The sequence below is a fragment of the Thamnophis sirtalis genome, unplaced genomic scaffold (genome assembly GCF_051295495.1).
Source record: "Thamnophis sirtalis isolate CommonGarterSnake01/CBP01778 unplaced genomic scaffold, rThaSir2_p1.2 scaffold_7, whole genome shotgun sequence".
NCBI classification, from domain to species: Eukaryota; Metazoa; Chordata; class Lepidosauria; order Squamata; family Natricidae; genus Thamnophis; species Thamnophis sirtalis.
The window spans coordinates 41720928-41740187 of NW_028261387.1; the positions used below are offsets into that span (position 1 = coordinate 41720928).

The window sequence follows — 19260 nt, forward strand, 5'->3', positions numbered from 1 at the left end:
CTTAGTTTACAATACATTGATGGTCAAATAGCAGACATTTTAAAATAGAAAATAGGCTGAAACATGTTTGGAGTTTCTAGGAGTATTATCCAGTAAGTCTGGTCCAGTTCCTGTGAACTGGTTGTTTGTTTTTTCTCTAACAACAGGAGAACAATGATCTACAAGTAGGAATCAGATATCCACACAGCAGGGACGTGCAGTCACTAGAGGCAAGGGAGGCGAAGCCTCACCAGTCTCCTCAGGAAAAAGAAAGAAATTTAAATATTTTTTTTTAAATAATTAAAGCCAAGATAGTTGCTACCAGATTCCAGGTCACAGTGGCTTGGTGTCTGCTTAGTGTTAACCAAAGCAGGAGGCGAGAGAACTCGGGGCCTCTTTTCCATAAGGAATTTTTCGCCTTCTAAAAGTTAAGAAAGAGTTAAAAGGCAAAGAAGTTCAGATGGAAAAGAGGCACTAATTCTCCCGCCTCCAGATCTGGAAGCAGGGAATCATGTCTTCTTGAGCACGCTTACGTTGGGCGGGGCGTGCTTCAGAGGAGAGAGGAGTGGGCGAGAAGGAGGAGGCTGCCTCTTTGCTGCAGACCTGGGCGCTTGGCGGCTCCCGCGATGCAAAGTGCCCCGCCGCCCCGACCTGCTTCTCCAGGCTCCGCCGCTGGAAGTCCCAGATCGCCTCTGGGGGAAGGCTGGGTGAGAAGCGGAGCGAAGCTTCTCTGTGGCTTCCCGGCACTACGCAGAGGCTCTCACAGGAGTGCGTGCCAGCGGCCGGCGGCCCGGAGCAGCCCCAGCTGTGAGACCGCCGGCCGCTGGCACGCGCTCCTGTGAGAGCCTCTGCGCAGTGCCGGGAGGCCGTGGAGAAGCTTCGCTCCGCTTCTCACCCAGCCTTCCCCCAGAGACAATCTGGGACTTCCAGCGGCGGAGCCTGGAGAAGCAGGCCGGGGCAGCGGGCGGGCGGCAGCATCGGAGGCTGCAGGGCACTTTGCATCGTGGGAGCCGCCAAGCGCCTTTGCTGCAGACCCGGGCGCTTGGCTGCTCCCGCGATGCAAATTTCACACACACACCCCGCCGAGGCCAACCGCTGCCCTGCTGAGCTGCTTCACAAAAGGATGCCCAGCTGAGCCTCACCAGGTATAAACCTCACCGTACGTCACTGCCACACAGTGGATGTGGCATTTTAAAGAATGAAGGGACAATGGAAGAATTATGTTAAAGATCCTGGTAATGTTCCCATAAACATAGAAACTAAACCCAAAGAACTGTGAGGAAGGGGAAGATCTTTTGAATATGTTGGTTCAGCTAGTCGTGTTTCCCAGTGTTCAGCTTGCCATATCCTTTATCTACTCAGCAACCAATTGTTCCCTAACTTAGACAGCACACCGGGCTGTATCATTCGATATTACACAATAAATTATTACTTTATTTTATTTTTAAAATTATATAGAGGTTTTATTTTATAGAGGTTTTATTAACATTTATAGGCCGCCCTTTTCCCTAAGGGGACTCAGGGCGGCTTACATAAAATCAAGGGGGGGGATATACAAACAGTAACGCAGACAAACATAGAATAAGATAATGAGCAACATTCATTCATCATTCGGGAGGGGGCAATTATCTTTGTCCCCAGGCCTGACGGGCTAGCCAGGTCTTAAGGGCTGTGCGGAAGGCCTGGACGGTGGTGAGGGTACGAATCTCCACGGGGAGATTGGTATGCTACCAATCTCACACAGTGGCTCAAAGCAACCAATGTAAGCAGTAAACATGACAATCCAGAGAAGAAAAAGTATGTAAATAATGATTTCTCCAGATGTTAAATTTTCTGGCAGATATCTAATTGCATATCTTGGCTATGCAACTTTGATACATGTGAAGTTCACTACTCTTAAGCTTAATTCTCTTCTCTAAAGGAAACCTAAATTTTATCCTGAACAACAACAAGAGCAAGAACTTTTTTTGTCTCAGTAACTGTGATCCAAAACAGAAATATAAACTTCAACTTTTTTTGGCTCTGATAACTGACCAGTAGACAGGAATGAAAAGAACTCCATGTTTATCGTATCCCTTGAACTCATCATAGACTGCAAAAATGCTTTTAAACTAGTACTTGACTGAACAGATCCAAAAAACATAAATCCTGACAAAAACACTGCATGTACGATTGGAGATATGATAAAACATTGGTACTGTTGGGCTCCGTGTAGATGCAAGAATGACACATCATAAAGTTTATCTTAAGTTTTACAACTAAATTGAGTTAACTCCTCCAAATTTCAGAGTGGGACAGAACATTCATAATAAAACTAATTAAAAATGGCTCTGGTTTCACTGCTTTGTAATCAGCATCAGTGAGATGTAAATACTTACTTGACTATCCCAAAATTAAAAAAGACTCTGGGAAATATCTGAGGCGATGGAAGCTAACTCCATAACAGAATCCAGTCATATACAAACAGTACAAAAAAAGGACCTCAATACAGTTAGAAAGTGTAAAAGTAGACATGGGTAAAATACGAAACACATATTTTGGTCTCAGTAGTCTCACATATGGTCTTGTATGGCCTTGTAAGGTTGCTTTATGGATCTGTAGAGATCCACTTCCTCTTAGTTAGGAATGGGGAGGCTCTAGCAACTATGGAAAATCTTTCAACTTTTCTTTACAGATTTCATATTCATAATAACTTATAGTAACAGTGACACCTACTGGCAAATAGAATAAACAGATGAATTTTTGCTGACTTAATGAAATATCCATTTCTCCTAGGTCCTAGGACCATCACCATAAAGAACAAGAATAAAAAAACCCATCTGGCTTAAAATTTAGTTTTAATGTAAAATAAATGTTGACTTAATTTTAAAAAAAGCAACACCATTTAATTAAAATGCTAAGTAATCTATTTTCCTACCCAAATGATCACATTATTACAATATCTGGATTCACTGTAAAATCAGTAAATACATATTATGGGTAGACCTTAATTTACAACCACAACGGAGTCCAAAATTTATGCTCCTAAGCAAAACAGTGGTTAAATGAATTTTGCCCCATTTTACAAACATTCTTGCCACAGTTGCATCCCAATTTAGATCATGTGAGCATGAGGCTACTGCAACAGTTACATGTATGAAAAATGGTCATGTCATTTTTTCAGTGCCATTGTAACTTTGAATAGTCACTAATTGAATGGTTGTAAGTTGAGGACTACTTGCATATTATGACATTGTACAGAATGGCTGAGTTGCTTAAACAACAGTTTTAGTCTGGTTACTGAATTAATTCATTTTACCATAGATGGTTGTATAATAGGAGCCTGGTGGTGCAATGGTTAAAGTGCAGTATTGCAGGCTAAGTCTGCCACAGTCTGGAGTTTGATACTGATGTGCTCAGGACAGACTCAGCCTTCCACCCTGCCAAGGTCAGTAAAATGAGGACCCAGGTTGTTGGGGGTAATGTGCTGACTTTGTAAACCACTCGGAGGGTGCTATAAAGCACTACGGAGTGGGATATAAATGTAAGTGCCACTGATATATTTAGTGAATCATAAATCAACTAAAAAAATCAATCAGAGAAAAAAAAAACCTGATAAAATTAACTAAACTGAGCATGTGTTAAACAAAAAAATTATTCCTAAATTACATACATACATACATACATACATACATACATACATACATACATACATACATACATACAATGACTTTTTCATTAAAAATGTAAGTGAGCAAATTAATCTTGACTCCAGTATTATAAATTTAACCAAAACTCAAACTGATTCAAAAGGATTTTTAGAATATGACCAAACTTCTGAACTTTCTCCAAAGTTTGACATGAACACTTCAAGATGTTTCCTACATTGCCTGAGTATGTATCTGCATGCACAAGACACTTCCAGTGGGATTTCCTTGGAAGCAACCTAGAAATGTTGTTTCCACAATTAAGCGAGGAATTTCAGAATATAGTCACACAAAGCTTTAGCAAATGCATTTATTGTTTTAAGTATTAGTATTTGGATATTAAATACAATCTACTGGAAAAGGAAATAGCAATTTCCTCCACTGCCAAGAAAAACTATGCAAACTATCTAATGATACTTTGAACTTATCTGTAATAATTACTCCCCACCCTTCCATGGATGCCTACATTTATACCTCAAGTTCGGCTTGTGATCCACTCAGCCCTCCATATCCTGCCTGGGTAAACTGTTCCCCAGAATTGTCACTCATTTTATGCTCATGCCTTAGATTCTCCCTAACCAAATACAGGACTTGAATTTTTCCCCTCTCGATGAGTTTTGCCCAATGATCCAGCATGTCAGGTCTCTCTCCTGTCCTCTAAGGTCTTTGCTATTCCTTTTTTTTTTTTTTGCTCAAATCTCATATAATATTTCATTCAATACCTCATTTTAGGTTGCTCCTCTAGCCATTTCTTTACTTACCACTTTCCCTTTGGTCAATTGTTGTGCCTACAAACATATAACAACTGCTCTCCTTTGGGACAACCTAAGACTCAAGCATTGTAGGAGTTAATTTAAAACCTTCCGTTTGTTTCATAATATACTGGAAAAGTTTAGTCCCACCCTTTGCAGTGACATCACTGCCCATGTCTCCTGCAAGCCCCTGGAGCAAATTTAGGAATTTTAGGGGTGCTCTCCAACAGTCCCAGTTTCTCTGGTGACCACCCCCCTGGGAAAATTAATTGCCCAACCCTGCCTTGGAGGGAAATCATAACTGCTTCCTAACATTATGTTAAAGAATCCTTACTTCTTAAGTATTTGTTTCTGTCAAACGTCTTTTCTAATGTGGGATACTTTTGCTCATCCCAAACTGCTTTGTGAGCTAAGTAGGCTAACACAACATTTTAGATATTCTCATGACTTCTACATAAGTATAAATGGACTAAAGTATATGTAAGTAAGAAGAGGTCTGCACTTTGTCTGGAATTATCCAAACAAAAAACTAGGTGCTACATTTATTGATCAATCCAAAAATGATTAATTGAATTGTCAGAGGTGAAATGTTTCTAAATTACCATATTTATTCAAAAATAAATATGAATTCTTCCAGGTTATGATATCACAGTTATCATTCAATTAAACAGTCTTTAACTTTTAAACAATCTTGAAGGGGATTATTCATAAATATTGTGCCAAATAGGCAACAAATTAATTCTTCAAACACCAAGAGTAATGTGGCTTCATTACTGACAATACGCAATTATTCTACTGATCAATATGTTAACCTTGTTGCATATTCAATAAATAATATTTGGGTTAATTTTTAAAATAAAAGGGTGCTCAACATGTTATTATAGGAAAAAGGGCCAAACAATCCTCAAAATGTATTAGTTATAGATACCAGAAATTGTCTTTTAGAACCTTGATTAGAGACACTACATATATAATGTAGTCTGCAGAATTATTTATTGAGGAAGTTAGTATGTGGATGGTTACCTTTTTGGCTTTGTTGATAGGCCCTGAAATCAAGGTTTAGGCTTAAAATAAATAAGCCTCTGGAATATACTGGTACTAGTCTTTCAATTTCATTACTGATCAGATATTTGTGCCTAAATAATATTAAATAAACTCTTTACTGAGCATAAGAATTTATTATTAACTTGAGGAACACTTCAAAATCATGCCAATGATTATTTAATATTGACTGGGTCCATATGACAAATATTTATTTAATTAAGCTTGTATGAGGCAAAACTTAAGTGTATTTAAGGATGACTTATGAGGAGAAAACTAGAACCAAATGCTTAGTCTATAAAGTAGTTAAACGACACTGATTGAATGAAAATAAAACAGCTCCAATGGGGTGGGGAAGCCTACAGGAACTTATACTCCTATTTTAACTTTGTCTCTTTTAGATAAATATTCTCCAGATTTCAGAAGTGAGGCCCAGCTTGAAAAATTCTGCATAAGATGTAATATTTGAATTTCAGCTCCTATTTCCTTCTACAGTTCCAAAAACATATTGCAAATGATTGCAAAATGCAATTTGCTCAAATATTTCCTCCACATGCACAGACCAGTATTGGGTCCAAGTATCTTGCTATCAACAATATTAAGAACAATACATGTAAATATATCATCCAAGAATTTTATGAAGGGCCTAAGGCAATTTCAAACCAAAACTGTACTGTACCAGCTAACAACATGGGCAAGAATCATCCTAAATTAAGAGCAAAATGAACGACCTTTGGTTTTGTAAATTCAAATATACAGAAAAAAGTTGACATCATTAAACATGACATTCTCAAACACGTTTCCAACAAATAAGAACATTGCTTAATTCCCAACCTTGATCTGACCATTTAATATGGTGTTTTCTACATTCTTCTCTGAAAGTTTTCCATAATAAAAACATTTTAATTACTACTCTTTGAAATAACATTTCCAAAAATAGAAAGGCTGACACTTTCCTCCTCACCCCCTCAAATTGCTGAGAGAAAAAAAATATTTTCTCTAGGTTCCCAAAGAAGTCTACTGCCCTCAAGTGGTTAACAAATTACTGTATGTACTTTGCATTACAACATTGATTTCAAAGATTGCTTGTTACTAGGCAATCTACAAAGAACTGCCTCTGCATAGTTATGCCACAATATTGCCACAATATTCTGAAAGCAAACAGAAAAAGCTTTCAATCTATACGTAACTACAGAAATTGCAAAAAAAAAAAAATCACATATCAAGTAAGAAAGAAATACCCACATATAAAACTACTAACCTTTCTGATTAACTTAACATGCTTTAAAGTATAAACAAAATTGTTCAATTTCAGATGTCCCAGATACAGCTAAACAATGTTTTCACTACTAGAAAGGCTCCTTCAGGGCTACCTTCTCCAAACAATTTTGACCCCTCCAAAGTGGTGCTCTCACAACACACTGTTTGTGCTAGCCCAATTTTATGAATTGAGGGAGCTCTGGACAGGATGTACTGGTTTTTGTTTTTTTTAATCATAGTACTTTTGTTCTGGAACAGCCTCCCTTTGGACGCTACAATGGGAATTAAACATGAGAGAAATCTGCATTTTCTCTGGAGAGAAGAGGGGAGGATCCAGTACCACAATCCTCCAATCAAATACTCACCCCAAGCAGTGGCAGATGGGTCAAACTCAATTCAGTAAGTAGATTTATTGACAAAAGTTATTACAAAAGAATACTATCTCAAATGCAAGCTCTATTTACAATGGAATCAAGGTTTGAGTTCTGTTGGCACAGTGTAAGTGGCTACTCTCTTCTGAAAGGGTGGGATAGTTTCTATCAACCTTTGATAAAGCAAAAATTAGCAAGACTGTTACAGGCTTGCTAACTCCTATAGAAGTTTGGATATGATCGTGCTGTTTTTGAAAGGACATGGAGTTGCAATTAGGGATTCTTTGGAATAATTGTTTCATCTAGGAAAAATTACTTCAGCAATATTCATCCTCACAGGAGCTGCAATGCAACTCTAACGAAGCTAGTATAAACAGCTTTTATGAGAATATTGAGAATACTGTAATTTCCAAAATGGTGTGTTATTAATAGGAAGTTAATATATTTTTTAAAAATAAATGAACATGAAAGAGGCATGATGTTTCTACCAAGACACACAAAAAATTATCTAAACAGGTTGCTCTGGGAATTCAGTATTTACAAGTTTTCTTTAAAATACTGTATTTTGTCCATACAGTATTTTAAAAATGTAATGATGGCTAGGATCCAAATAATTTCCTGCATAGGCAAAAGGGAATTATGATGGTATAAAAGAGTCAGAGGGCATTGAATTTCTTCCAATTCACTTTCCTTAGAATTTAGTCCTTTACGTATATGGTATATCCATTCGCGGGGGGAAGGTGCATGCGTGGGGGGCACTTACATTGCATTTTGGGAGCTCATGCAGCCCCTCCACACCCCATTTTGGCTTCCAGGTTGGTGCAGGAGGCCTTCCAGGGCCAAAACGGGATGGGAGGCCCCCTCTGCACCCTGTTTGGGGCCCTGGAAACATCCTGCACCAACCTGGAAGCCAGAAATGGGCAAGGGGTGGGTGGGGTGCATTGCGGGGGGCAAGGGAGCGTGGGGGGGGGTCATGTGCACATGCACAGGAGATCGTGCACGCATGTGCGGGAGGCAGGGCCTTTAGCAATCACCATTCTCGGTTGGCAGTCACCACTGTATGATTTCATATGATAATGGTGATACAAACTGAAGTTCAAAACAATACTAGCATAAATAACACGAGAATATGAAGATCTTCTGAATGTTGGGCATTTTAAATTTATTAAAAGAAATTTCTGGAACTCCAAATCTTGAATCATTAGATTTTTTAAATATATTTTTGATGTTTTAGTCCCAGAATCCTATCTGCAACACCAGTGTATTATATACTGAATTGGAGTATATAAAACATTCTGACAAGGTCTTGGGTTTGTTGCAAACTGTTAGATCTCCAGAGCCCATCATATGTTTTGACAGGAACCAATCAAAATAATCAAAGAACTATACTTTTTACAATAATTTCAACCGACTGTGTATTTCTGATATTTACAGATTAATATTTTAAACTTCTTTAAGATTACTTTCTTTTTCTTTTTTTAGTTTTCCAACATTTATGATACAGGTTACAAAAATCACTTATTTGTGGTTAAATAGCCAAATTCCAGTAATAAAATATTTTCTTGTCAACAGCTAAAGCAAGAAAGAGAAATCTTTTTTTAAAATCCTCAAAGACTTTAAAGGGAAAGAACATAGTCAGTTTTACAATATGCCTGAATGTTTCAAAATGCTGAATTGCCTGGAATAAGCAAACATTGCTATGGCACATTGGTAAATCACTTCCACTTGGCAGAAAAAGTAAACAAATTATGAACCTTCTATTCTTTGTTTGTTTAGCATTCTTTCCAAACCAGCATCCCTGGTTTATTTCTCAATTAACAAGTTAGAATAAAACCAGATAAATTAAGAAGTTTATCTTATCATGACTAAAGTGTTCCATCATTTTTTCAAGAATTTAAATTCAGGTTATTTCTCCATAAGACTTGCTGCCACAGATATGGAAACAAAATTAGGAACAACCAGCAGCAGCAAACCATTTTCTTATACATCTACTTTCTGTTTCCATGGAAATGGAAAGACGCAAGGAAAAATGACAAGAACGATATCCTGTTTTTTTCCTTCCTCAAACTGCCTTGCTATACAATCACTGGAGGGGCAGGGGGAAGCAGCCACTGAAAGGAACAAGAAGGAATGACTGAGAATATGTTGTCATATTTCAGCAGAAAACTGACCTGGGCTACAAAAAATAGCTACTGAACAATTTCCACCACCCCTCAAGAAGGGATTCTCAAACTGCGGATTGCAACCCTTCAACAAATGTGTGGCAGGTTATACTCACTCCAGTGGTGGGATTCAAAATTTTTTACTACTGGTTCTGTGGGCATGGCTTTGTTGGCGTGGCGTAGCTTTGCAGGTGTGGTAGGGGAAGGCTACTACAAACTCCCCATTCCCTCCCCACTCCTGGGGGAAGGTTACTAAAAAATCCCCATTCCCTCCCCACCCCACTAACCTTCCTTCCAGCTTCGTTCTCCTGTTCAGAGCAACAAAAGATCAGCTGGGAGGCTGCAGGGGCAAGGGCAGCCTATTTGCAGTTCTCCAAACTACTCAAAATTTCCGCTACTGATTCTCCAGAATCTGTCAGAACTGGCTGACTCACTCCCAATCTGCTGGTACTGGGCTGGGCCAAGTGAATTTTGCACATATTGGGCTTCTTATCCGACAGCTTTCTATGACAGAAAAGGGGCTGTTATCATGAGTATAAAGGTCACTGAAGAGAGGCCCAGCACTGGGAGCAAATTCTGACAGAAATCCAGTTCTAGTTGGAAAGCTTGGCTTGCCAGACACGCTAAATCACTGCCACAAATTCACCAGGACCAACCAACAGCTGTCTTGTCCAGGCAAAACAGAGGTTTTGTCAGAGAACATGTTCTAAGAGTTTTTATTATGGGAGAGGAGGGTCACACAAATTCATTTATTTTAGGAAATTGTGGCACCACAAGGTTTGAGGATCTTTGACCTAGTAATTTGAGGATTTCAGAGCTGCAGGTTTAGGAAGCCTGATCTGTATTTGCCAACAAGCAGAAAGTGTGAAGAATTTTGCAAGAACTTCTATAACAGATGCTAACAGAGAGCAGATATTACAATTTGATTATACAAATAATCTATTGCTACTGATAAAACTCACTGATCAGGTGTGAAGAGGCCCCAATCCAGTCCCCAGTTTTTTATTTATAGGCTCTCAGATGAGGGACTGAGAAAGTCTACTGTCTTAGGCCATGGAGACCTGTTATCAAATCAATTCAGAAACATACTAATGATATGGTTCTGAATATGCCATTCTTATAGGTTAATAATAAGTATTCAAATATTTCTTTCTAATTCCTTTAGAACAAAATGTAGTCTTTTCAATTATGCTTTATGTTCAATCTTTAGGAGACATATTTAAAATTTAGATACACAAGTAAACCCATTGTTTGATGTGTTAGATTTTCACCATAACCAATTAAATCTTTTCCATTTAATATCCAGGCTGCCCTTGCTGTTTATTCTTCATTAGCTGCTTATTGAAAAGTTGCAAAGAGGAAGTTAACCAAACAATAATCTGAAAAAAATAGGGCACATTTCTTCCCTTCAATTTGACCTGTTCCCCAATGATAAGAAGCATCTGTATTATACAGGTTCAGATATATTTGTTGCTTGGAAAAAGAAATGGTAGGTGGAAAGAAAAAAACATAAAACATTTTAATTTCTGCTGTCTAACTTTCCTGAAAGTTGACTGACAAAGGAGAAGATTAACAGAGAATGATGGAGAAAGGTGTCAAGAGTTGCTTCTGGTCTTTATAGTAGCTGCCTACATTCCCTTCTGAATTACTTTGTATGTAGAAGCAATTCCTAAATCAGGGGTGTCAAACTCAATTTCATTGAGGGCCACATCAGGGTTGTGTTTGACCTTGGGGGGCCAGGATAGCCGTGGCCAGCTCGACGTCACTTGTATCGGGGGTGCCTGTGGTGGCCTGAGTGCTTTGCCAACGAAAATAGGCTCCCAAGCTCCGTTTTTGCTGGCAGGGGTACTGCGGGCTGGTCCTTCGCTGTTTCCAGGGCGGCCCCACGAGCCAGATTTAAACACTCTGCGGGCCAGTTCCAGTCCACAGGCCTTGAGTTTGACACCCTTGTCCTAGATGGAGTTCTGTATGTGAAAGTCCATGACTCTAGAATACATGATATAGTAAATTAGCTTTAATCCTTCTTAAGGTCAGTTTAAGGGACAGTTTATTATACAACTGTGGCAAATATCTATCTATATATAAAAAGAATCTTTCACTGAAATCATGTTTCCCAAAGTGATATCAGAATAAGAATGGATTTAATGCTGTATCAAATTGGAAAAATATGAGTCAAATGGAATTCAACAAAGAATCATCTCTTTTTCATCAGGTTTATGATGGAAATTCTGTGTAATAATGCCCATCAGACACACAAAGAATTTCACAAGTTGAGAAAGATACTAGATATGTCTATTCTCTGTTTTTTGTAACATCTCACCTTAGCAGAAGTTCTGGTTACTTCAGATAATGATATTATCCAGTCATAGATGTTGGATAACAAGAAAGTGATCAAACACAAAGAAAATGCATAGTATATGTTTATCAAAATGACAGAAAAGTTAAGCATACATTCCAGTCTCTTTCAGTAACATTAGCAGAAATAGATAAAAGGATACTATTTAATTTAAATTTATTTGTCATAAATTCAGATGTTAACAAATTGAACATAACATCATATGACCTTCCAATCATTAAGATAACATACAAAATATACTATTCAAATACTATTAGTTATACTGATTGTAGTACATCTTTTTATGTCCTGTCAGGCTATGTTGGAAGATGTCAGCTTAGGCTGTGCCCAAGTACCTGGGAATACATCCCACCAAGTCACATGAGACTAACTTCTTAAAAAGTACACATTAGATCAGGGTTGTTATAGTCCACTATAGTTCTATTTTCATACATTCACCCTTGTTATTTTTAATTCCCTTGAAATAATTTGGTATGCTATTATTTAGACAATAATGAGATTATAGTAATAATTAAATTGGGATGCTATAGACAGTTTAATACAATACAATACAATAGCAAAGTTGGAAGGGACCTTGGAGGTCTTCTAGTCCAACCCCCTGCCTAGGCAGGAAACCCTATACCATTTCAGACAAATGGCTATACAACATCTTCTTAAAGACTTCCAGTGTTGGGGCATTCACAACTTCTGGAGGCAAGCTGTTCCACTGATTAATTGTTCTAACTGTCAGGAAATTTCTCCTCAGTTCTAAGTTGCTTCTCTCCTTGATTAGTTTCCACCCATTGCTTCTTGTTCTACCCTCAGGTGCCTTGGGAAATAGTTTGACTCCCTCTTCTTTGTGGCAACCCCTGAGAAATTGGAACACTGCTATCATGTCTCCCCTAGTCCTTCTTTCTATTAAACTAGACATCCCCAGTTCCTGCAACCGTTCTTCATATGTTTTAGTCTCCAGTCCCCTAATCATCTTTGTGATTATAATAAGTGAGCAAGATGCTCAGAATCTGCACCCTTAAAAAAATAGACTATTTCAACATTAACTGCTGATAAAAGATTCTGATGCTGCCACAAAAGTGATAGTAGATGAAAGCCATCTCAATTTATTATTCCCTATGATCAAATCATTACCTTTAAGTTCAGCTTTAAAAAAATTAACATCACTTCAACAATATCCAACATAAACATATCAGGAATGTTTATGTGACTAATACAGACATGGAATTTATTAGCTCATCATCATGCAATAAAATTGTATTAAACCCAGAAAATATAGAAAGGTGATACATTCAAATAAAGCAAAAAAGGAGTAAAGTTAATGCTGAAAGAGATTGTCCTCAAATTAATTCTGAATGAACTGTATTCCCTGTCATCAGTCATATTCAGGATTTAACGAATTATTTAATAATCAAACATTATCTCCAAACTTAATGAAATACTGGAAAAGCAAAAACAAATTCTCCATTTGTGACAAGACTAGTCAAATCTTTCCGGTGTTCTAGGCTTCCTGATGCAGTAAAAAGCAGACACTTAGTCCCAAAAATCCTCTTTTTATTTCAAAGGCTGTGAATTATGTTTATTCACAGCCCGCAATGAGTCCCAAATAGTTTGAAAAGAGTTCGACAGTAGGCTGCCAAAATCTTTCCGGATAAGGCTGATAAGTACCCACCTTTATCTTCTTTGAAATGCTGCCAAAGACCTAATTGGCAATTAGGTTGGCAAGGCCACATGGAACAAAGAGTCAAAATGGAGCTTCAGAAGGTAAAGCGACCAGCATGAACAAAGTTGGTTCCTGCAAAAGCTCACATCTCTTTGCTCCTCCTTTTTTTATATATAAAAGTTTTTTTTATTTTTAAACAAACAGACAGACAAAAACATAACATAAAAACATCTTCCATTACGTACAGTGTGTCAGTTGGTTGCAAGGTTTTTGTGCATCCTTTCCACGGTCATCACTTAAACTTTATATAAAGTCACATATTGTCAATCAAATATGCTTATATATACTGTTATTATAGTACGTCATTTATTTGACTTTCACTATTATTTCCTCATTTTAAACAAAATATTCTAAATATGAGTTCATTTATATTGTCGTAGTTCATTACATCATCTTCAATATATCCAATAATAAAATATTTTTATACCTTATTCTGATTCATTTTTGGTAACATTCTCTGATAATTTTCAATTCCATGTGTATTTTTTTAATCTAACCACAGATAAGATAATCCCATATACTATAAAATTATTTATCCTCTTGTTCTCTAATTTCATATGTCAACTTACTCATTTCAGCACATTCCATTGTTCATATCATCAATCAAATATATATACAATTATTATGATTATAAAACATTCATTGAGTATAACTACCTCCTTTTTATGTGAAGCATGCTAAATTTAAAGTAAATTATATATTATGGCATTTCATTACATCATCCTGGAATCATCCAATGGTATTATATCTTTATATTCTCACAGTTTATATAAAATTCCATATTATCCTTCTAATATATATAATATATATATTAGAAGGATAATATGGAATTTATTATATATAATATATATATAATATACATTTCATTTCGTCATCCTGTATCCTTCCAGAAATAATGCCATCCAATATCTCTTGCCATTTGTAAAATCTGTATTCCAGTTGTTTTCTTAGTAAATCTTATGTGGACTTCTCTTAGCAACTTGTTGTTCATTGCATATCTTTTAAAGACTCAAAACCCTTCATCTGTTCTTTCCATCAGCTTGTCTGGTTATCACTGATGCTTCTGCCAAAGGTATTCTCCTTATTTCTGCCAAATTTTCTCACCTTTCTTCTTCCATGTTTTGAGGTCTAAGATAGAGTTCCAGTTCATCACCCACTCCAATATCAACAGTTTTCTTATCACTTTGTTCATGTTTTTCTGCAATTTTTTTAATTCTATGCTCAAATTTCATCATCATTTTATGGATATTCTTGGTTCTTCCTCCCATTCTTTCTACTCTTTGCTCTTTAATCCCAAGATTCTTTTCAATGTTCTCTCTACTTATTAACATTTTTTTGGATTCCTAGCATAATTTTTTGCAAAATTAATTCTTTTTCTTCTTCCTGTTGCACCATTTTTCCAAGGTGTAAATACTGCCACTAAAACATCCAATGCTTGTTGCTAAATGTTAAACAAATTCAACTTGAAAGACTATAGTGAATTGCATGTCGTGTTGTAGCAACGTCAGGCCCCGCCTCTCCCCTTTGCTCCTCCTTTATGTCCTATGAGAGGGGCCAATCACCTCCAAGCATTACTCCCAAGTCATCCCTTCTGTCTTAACTGTTCTTGCCTTCTGGCAGCTCTGCCCAAGCACGCACTGGGAACAGGAGGAGCCTGTTCCTCTACCTCACTGATGTCAGATACTGGAGGCTCCAGAGCCAGCACATAACTTCAGATGGCCCTGGTCCCCTCTTAAAGCGGCGGTGGTGAGACCCCTCCTGAAGAAACCATCTTTGGATCCAGCCGTTCTTAACAATTATCGTCCAGTCTCCAACCTCCCCTTTGTGGGGAAGGTTGTTGAGAAGGTGGTGGCCTTTCAGCTCCAGCGGTCCTTGGAGGAAGCTAGCTATCTTGACCCATTCCAGTCTGGCTTCAGGCCTGGCTACAGCACAGAAACCGCTTTGGTCGCATTGACCGATGACCTCTGGAGAGCCAGGGACGGAGGCTACGCCTCCATCCTGGTTCTCCTTGACCTCTCAGCGGCTTTCGATACCATCAACCATGGTATCCTTCTGCGACGACTGCGGGAGGTGGGGGTGGGAGGCACTGTTTTGCGGTGGTTCTCCTCTTACCTCTCGGACAGGTCGCAGTCGGTGTTAGTTGGAGGGCAGAGATCGACCCCTAGGCCCCTAACATATGGGGTGCCGCAGGGTTCGGTCCTGTCCCCCCTACTTTTCAACATCTACATGAAACCGCTGGGCGAGATCATTCGGCGGCACGGGATAAAATACCACCAGTATGCGGACGATACCCAGTTGTATCTGTCCCCCCGTGCCAACTCAGTGATGAACCAGGGACTTGAAGCTGTTAGTGACTGGATGAGGGCTAACAAACTCGTGCTCAACCCAGATAAGACCGAGTGGCTGTTGTGTTTCCCTCCCACCAATTTGGCTAGTATTCCATCTCTCAGGCTGGGGGGTCAAACACTACGCCCCTCAGACAGGGTCCGCAACTTGGGAGTCCTCCTGGACCCACAGCTGGCTTTCGAACATCACTTGTCAGCTGTGACCAGGGGGGCATTTGCCCAGGTTCGCCTGGTCCACCAGTTGCGCCCCTACCTGAACCGGGAGGCTCTCACAACAGTCACTCATGCCCTTGTGACCTCTAGGCTGGAATACTGCAATGTGCTCTACATGGGGCTGCCCTTGAAGAGTATTCGGCGACTTCAGCTAGTCCAGAATGCGGCCGCGCGAGTGATTGTGGGTGCACCTCATTTCACCCACATAACACCTATCCTCCGCGAGCTGCACTGGCTACCTGTTGATCTCCGGGTGCGCTTCAAGGTGCTACTTGCCACCCATAAAGCCCTCCATGGTAGTGGATCTGGATACTTGAGAGACCGCCTACTGCCAATTACCTCCACACGACCTATTAGATCTCACCAGTTAGGCCTCCTCCGAGTCCCATCTGCCGGTCAATGTCGACTGGCAACTACGCGGAGGAGAGCCTTCTCGGTGGCAGCTCCGACCCTGTGGAACGATCTCTTCGTGGAAATTCGTACCCTCACCACCCTCCAGACCTTCCGCACAGCCCTCAGAACTTGGCTATCCCTTCAGGCCTGGGGTTAAGACTACAACCCGCCCGAATAGTATGAATGTTGTGTTTTAATTATGTATTTGTCTTATATGTTAAAAGTTTGTCTCCCCCCCCTTTTTAAGTTGTAAGCCACCCTGAGTCCCCCCAGGGAAAAGGGCGGCATATAAATAAACTTTAAATCTAAATCTAAATCTAAAAATCTGCCTCCAATGCAAAGCCCTCATCCGACCCTTCCCCAGACTTCAGCATTGGCCAATGATCCACCCCAACCTCTTCGCTGACTGACTCTGCTGCCAGCTCCACAGTCTGCAGGTGGATCACAACACCTTGATGTGGTAGCCTCTTCATGTGCTGGGATACTCTTCTCTGAATTGTGTCTAAGTCCATGCAAACATTGATGCATTCATTGTATCTAAGTAGTTATGAATTATACATTATAATGTATGTAAGTTACTCATAAATATCAAATAATTCATCTTTACCAATGGTTCTCAACCTTCCCAATGCCATGACCCTTTAATACAGTTCCCCATAAAATTGTTGTCTCGGTTCCTAAGACCATTGAAAATATGTGTTTTCCGATGGTCTTAGGAGACCCCTGTGAAAGGGTTGTTCGACCGCCAAAGGGGTCTTGACCCAAAGGTTGAGAACCACTGATCTATACAACCAATTCAAAACAATCTGACAAGTTACATAGATATGTAATAAGTTTGTGAAATGCTTCAGTTTTTAAAGCAAAAAGGCTACTTTGGAGCATGTATGTAGCAACTCCTCTTTAAAGCAGCCACCGTATTTCTGATTACAAGGCAATCAGAAGGCCCTCTGCAGTGCCATCCTAGGAAAAAAACACACTTAAGAATTTGCAGACAAGTGTTGCATGTGTGTGCCTGCATAGCCTTTGACTACAAAATACATAAGCTAAAGAAAAAAGGAAACGACAACCACGTACCACATAGAATAAAAGTCCACCTGAAACAAAGGCGGAGGACACATTGAACTCTCAAATACCTATGCACAATTTTTAATAGCATGAATTATAGCCATAACCATGAAAGTGCCTTTATGTATCAAAAGTAGAAAATGTACAATTTATGTAAAAGTTCAAATAATTAGTCTTATAACAAAATTACTGAAAAAAGAGCTGTAATTTAATATTACAGCTCATGAAACACCACAACGCTTGTTTGAGTTTTCCTTAGGTTATTCTAAAGAGATAAAACTTAAAAAATATGAAAATTAGTTAGCTATAAATCAACAGATTCTTGGGTGGCTTATGCAATCACTCTACTTACTTGAATCCTCCCATCGGAGCAGATGCAGTTTCCAAGCTGAGTAATACAGAAACCCCAAGACGAGAAAGAGGCAGAGAGCAAGTAGCACGTTACGCATAAACACCAGAAGTCCCATCTTCATATGGAATAGCTCTTCTATAAAATCTGGGTGGAAAAAAGGGGGTATTCTCAATTGGTTTGTATAGCATAAGATTTAGATGTTTGACTAGGACTGGAGAGACCAAGGTTCTGGTCTCACCTGGTGACTTTGAGCAAATTACTTTCATTCAATCCAGCCAACTTTGCATGGATGTTGTTATGGGGACCAATTGAAGGAAAGAACCTTATGTAGATCAACTTGAGTTCCTAGAGAAAAGTTAGGATATACAGTAATTCTAACAAAGAATTTTTTTTAAAAAAAAGCAACTATGTTTAAGTTACCTAAGCATGCTTCTTCCCAACATATACAGGTGAAATTCGAAAAATTAGAATATCGTGCAAAAGTTCATTTATTTCAGTAATGCAACTTAAAAGGTGAAACTAATATATGAGATAGACTCATTACATGCAAAGCAACATAGTTCAAGCCGTGATTTGTCATAATTGTGGTGATTATGGCTTACAGCTCATGAAAACCCCAAATCCATAATCTCAGAAAATTAGAATATTACATGCAATCAATAAAACAAGGATTGTACATAGAACAATATCAGACCTCTGAAAAGTATAAGCATGCATATGTACTCAGTACTTGGTTTGGGCCCCTTTTGCAGCAATTACTGCCTCAATGAAGCGTAGCATGGAAGCTTTCAGCCTGTGGCACTGCTGAAGTGTTGTGGAAGACCAGGATGCTTCAATAGTGGCCTTCAGCTCTTCTGCATTGTTCAGTCTCATGTCTCTCATCTTTCTCTTGGCAATGCCCCATAGATTCTCTATGGGGTTCAGGTCAGGCAGGTTTGCTGGCCAATCAAGCACAGTAATCCCACAGTCATTGAACCAGGTTTTGGTGCTTTTGGCAGCTTGGGCAGGTACCACCTCCTGCTGGAAAATGAAGTCAGCATCCCCATAAAGCTCGTCTGTGGAAGGAAGCATGAAGTGCTCCAAAATCTCCTGGTAGACGGCTGCATTGACCCTGGACTTAATGAAGCACAGTGGACCAACACCAGCAGATGACATGGCTCCCCAAATCAACACAGACTGTGGAAACTTCACACTGGACTTCAAGCATCTTGCAGTATGTGCCTCTCCATTCTTCCTCCATACTCTGGGTCCTTGGTTTCCAAATGAGATGCAAAAGTTGCTCTCATCAGAAAAGAGGACTTTGGACCACTGAGCAACAGACCAGGTCTGTTTTTCTTTAGCCCAGGTAAGAAGCTTCTGACATTGTTTGTTGTTCAGGAGCGGCTTGACAAGAGGAATACGACATTTGAAGCCCATATCCAGGATCCGTCTGTGTGTGGTGGCTCTTGATGCACTGACTCCAGCCTCAGTCCACTCGTGAAAGTCCCCAACACTTTTGAATGGCCTTTTCCTGACAATCCTCTCCAGGCTGCGGTCATCCCTGCTGCTTGTGCACCTTTTTCTTCCACACT

At 39.2% G+C, this 19260-nt stretch overlaps 1 protein-coding gene across 3 annotated transcripts in view; it reads right to left on the reverse strand.

The window, feature by feature from the left end:
* Positions 1-19260, reverse strand: part of ST3GAL3 (ST3 beta-galactoside alpha-2,3-sialyltransferase 3) — a 252211-nt gene that overhangs the window by 224207 nt on the left and 8744 nt on the right. For all 3 annotated transcript variants that reach the window (XR_015697283.1, XM_087719814.1, XM_087719813.1), the window contains exon 2: positions 17690-17833. Coding sequence is in view for 2 of the 3 variants with exons in the window: in XM_087719814.1 (XP_087575940.1) it covers positions 17690-17810 (121 nt within the window). In the remaining variant the exon portion in view is untranslated. The remainder of the gene's footprint in view (positions 1-17689; positions 17834-19260) is intronic.